This window comes from Gloeophyllum trabeum (genome assembly GCF_000344685.1).
Source record: "Gloeophyllum trabeum ATCC 11539 unplaced genomic scaffold GLOTRscaffold_00227, whole genome shotgun sequence".
Taxonomy (NCBI): Eukaryota; Fungi; Basidiomycota; class Agaricomycetes; order Gloeophyllales; family Gloeophyllaceae; genus Gloeophyllum; species Gloeophyllum trabeum.
Genome location: NW_006920635.1, coordinates 1 through 2,955, shown reverse-complemented (window position 1 = coordinate 2,955; position 2,955 = coordinate 1). Strand labels below are relative to the sequence as shown.

Sequence of the window (2,955 nt, the reverse complement as noted above, 5' to 3'; positions counted from 1 at the left end):
CGGCATACTACAGGGATACACAATCGATACCCCACAGTCATTGTAGCTTTGCGCCAGATTGTGGGAAGATTCCACACTGTGCGCCACGCATATACATTTATGAAGATTCGATTTGAGCGCGTCCAGCAATATGAGCTTTGCGGAGGGATCAAGAACAGCATAGTGCAATTCATCGGGAGTCGCGAGGTTTCCGACGGTCGGACGGCCACGTCCTCATAATGGGCCACATTAACTGGTCACAAAACATGCCTAATTAATTTGATTTGCCTTCTTCCCAACGTGGTCTTTCATGCATTTGCCACATATCCCTCCGTTGTTGTAATTTGGTACTCTTTGCATGTGAACCTTCGCACGTGAGCCATCGTGAATGTTTGGTTTTGTCAAGATCACAATTATGTCAATCTAGAATTGACAACTTATCTGTTAAAAACGTTGAATAAGTACGACCTCATAGCTTGCAACCGTCCTGAGAGACGAGATTGTGGCCTGAGGAAAGTGTGACCGCAATTGCACGTGACATGATACGCGCAACGTCACGGCTAATTCCATCTCCACGCGTTCTCTGCTCCTGCCATTGTTCTCGCTCCGCAGTGCAACTCGCTGGCAACCGCAGTGATTTCTGGCCACAAAGAACACAGGAAGCGCGTCTGCCACACAAACTACCACAAACATGCGCGATGACACTATAAATTCGAGCCGTTCCAAGTACGCCTCGGTAAGTATTCCTGAACTTACACACACATATCCCTGCAACGCCGCGTGACATGTCTATTCCTCCTTCTGCGCTCCATCGCCCTCACTTGAAACCGCTGAGCTCTCGTTGGCAGTTCCAGTCCGGTCAGCCTGAGGGTGGCGCACACCGCCGCTGGGCAGGTAAAGAGGCAGCAAACCACTTTTACGGGCTGGCGCCCATGGATGAGTTCTTCAACCTAGCATTTCCTGGGATTCAGCCACACGGACTTGACGGATCCAAATTGAACGACTTCAAAATCAACTTAGGGCTGGTACCTGTTGGTCCGCGCGTGCTCGAAAGGGAAATGTATAAACCACTTGTGCGCACCTTTTCATCACCTAATCCCTACAACTTCTGATCCCTGAAGTGGTCTTAGGAACTCGCATTGGACGAAATAGCTCAGGTCGTTCGGGGACAGGGTACACTGGAGCCGACAATTGCCGCGGAGCACATGGCCAACTTTGCCGATGAAGGTCTCAAGTTGTGTCCAGATATTGTCTTTCACACGTCGTCTACGCGTCGATTGTCCTCCTGGGCTTACGGTATCAGCTTTGTTGAAGTGAAACGGGATGAGAACGATGATCCTTTGCATCTTACCGACAGGAAAGCCAGTCTTCGTAACGTCGACGTCTGGAATCAAATAACAGAGTATGCTGCCATCGCTCAAAAGATGACATCGCGGTGCTTTTATGTGGCAGCCGGAGTATTTGGAGAGAAGGCACGATTCTTTTTGTGGGACCGCTCTGGCGTACTGGCCTCGGAGAGCTTTCGCTACAAGGAGGACCCTGAGCCGTTTGTGACCTTCCTGAATGGGCTGGCAAACTACCGATCCGGGGGCTTGGATGCCACTGCTCTTCACCAGCTAACCCCGATCGAAGTTTCTCGGATCTGCGAGGCTTGGGGAAAGGTGGAAGAGCTTGGCCTACTGAAGGGAAGGCACTATCCGACTACCAGTCTCTGGACAGACCTTTCACGCGAGAGCAGCGTTGTACTGCTTCCCGGCTCCCCTTATCAAGTCGAGGAAAGATATCTCACTATCGGCCGTCCTCTCTTCGCTACCGAATCAAATTTTGGTCGGGGAACCCGGGTCTGGTTGGCGATCAGAGCCGAAGGACCCACAGATGAATTTGTGATTATCAAAGATGGCTGGCGCGACGCAGAAAGATGGTCGGAGACAGGAATATATAAATATATCCGCGAGAAGTTGGGGAAAATACGAGGCTTAGCAAGACACAAGGACGGTCGTGACGTAGAAGAACCAGGGTATCCTCATCGATCACTCGCGCACCGTCTCGCCGCCTCCTTGGGAATTCGGCCCTCGCAACACCGAGTCCATCACAGGTGTATCCTGAGCTCCGTAGGCAAACCTCTCTCAAGTTTCAGCTCGACGTATGAGTTACTTGAAGCTGTGCGCGACGTTGTCAAAGGTGTGTCTTGATACGATTCTCGGTGAGCTTGCGTAATGAAAGACGATGATATAGGTCTCCGTGACCTGGCGAAACAAGGTGTCCTTCATCGAGACATCAGCGCAAATAATATCATGATCAGCATCGATCCAGCGAAGGAAAATGGCGCCAAGGGTTTTCTGATTGATCCAGAATTAGCATTTATTCCAGAAATGTCGAAGAAAGAACTAAAGTACCTTACGGTGCGTACGTCTGCCTCCGTTGCCCGTGTACCTCATTGACAAACATCATCTAGGGAACTATCCAATTCCTGTCCATTGAGCGACTACAAGAGAACCAGAGCGACCACAAATCATGGCATGATTTGGAGTCCGTCTTTTGGACCGTTCTCTGGGCAGTTCTTCGACACACCAACTCTTGGGTGACCATTACGGAGTACGGTACCCCGCGGCCTGGCAAGGACTGTGTCACCGAGATATTTGACACTCCGAAGGGAGGCGGCAAAATGATATTCCTCACTCTCGGAAAGGTCGAAGTTGAGGGTAATGTCCCGCTCACGAATTGCCTCGCCAAGCTTCGATTTCTGGTATACACCAAGTACGTCCGGGATCCGGAGATCAAGGCTTTACTGCGTCAGGAAGCCGAGGACGAGTTAAAGGGACAGGATTTCACATGAATCGTTTTTGAAGGTCATCGAGGATGCCCTTTGAGGATCGGAGCAAGTGGCCGCGCAACGACGGTGCCAAAGAGTTCAAGCCCGCTGGTAGACCCCGGGACAGAGGAAACACAGAGACAGGTATTACCCTGTCGCAAAGG

General features: G+C 51.0%; 1 protein-coding gene across 1 annotated transcript; it reads left to right on the top strand.

Moving 5' to 3' along the window:
* Window positions 1-764: 764 nt before the first annotated feature.
* Window positions 765-2,815, top strand: GLOTRDRAFT_134494 (uncharacterized protein; the record flags this gene model as incomplete). Its single annotated transcript, XM_007873465.1, has 4 exons — window positions 765-1,052; window positions 1,110-2,160; window positions 2,215-2,381; window positions 2,435-2,815. The coding sequence occupies 4 exons, from the start codon at window positions 765-767 to the stop codon at window positions 2,813-2,815; spliced, it is 1,887 nt and encodes a 628-aa protein (XP_007871656.1).
* Between the last annotated feature and the right edge of the window lie 140 nt (window positions 2,816-2,955).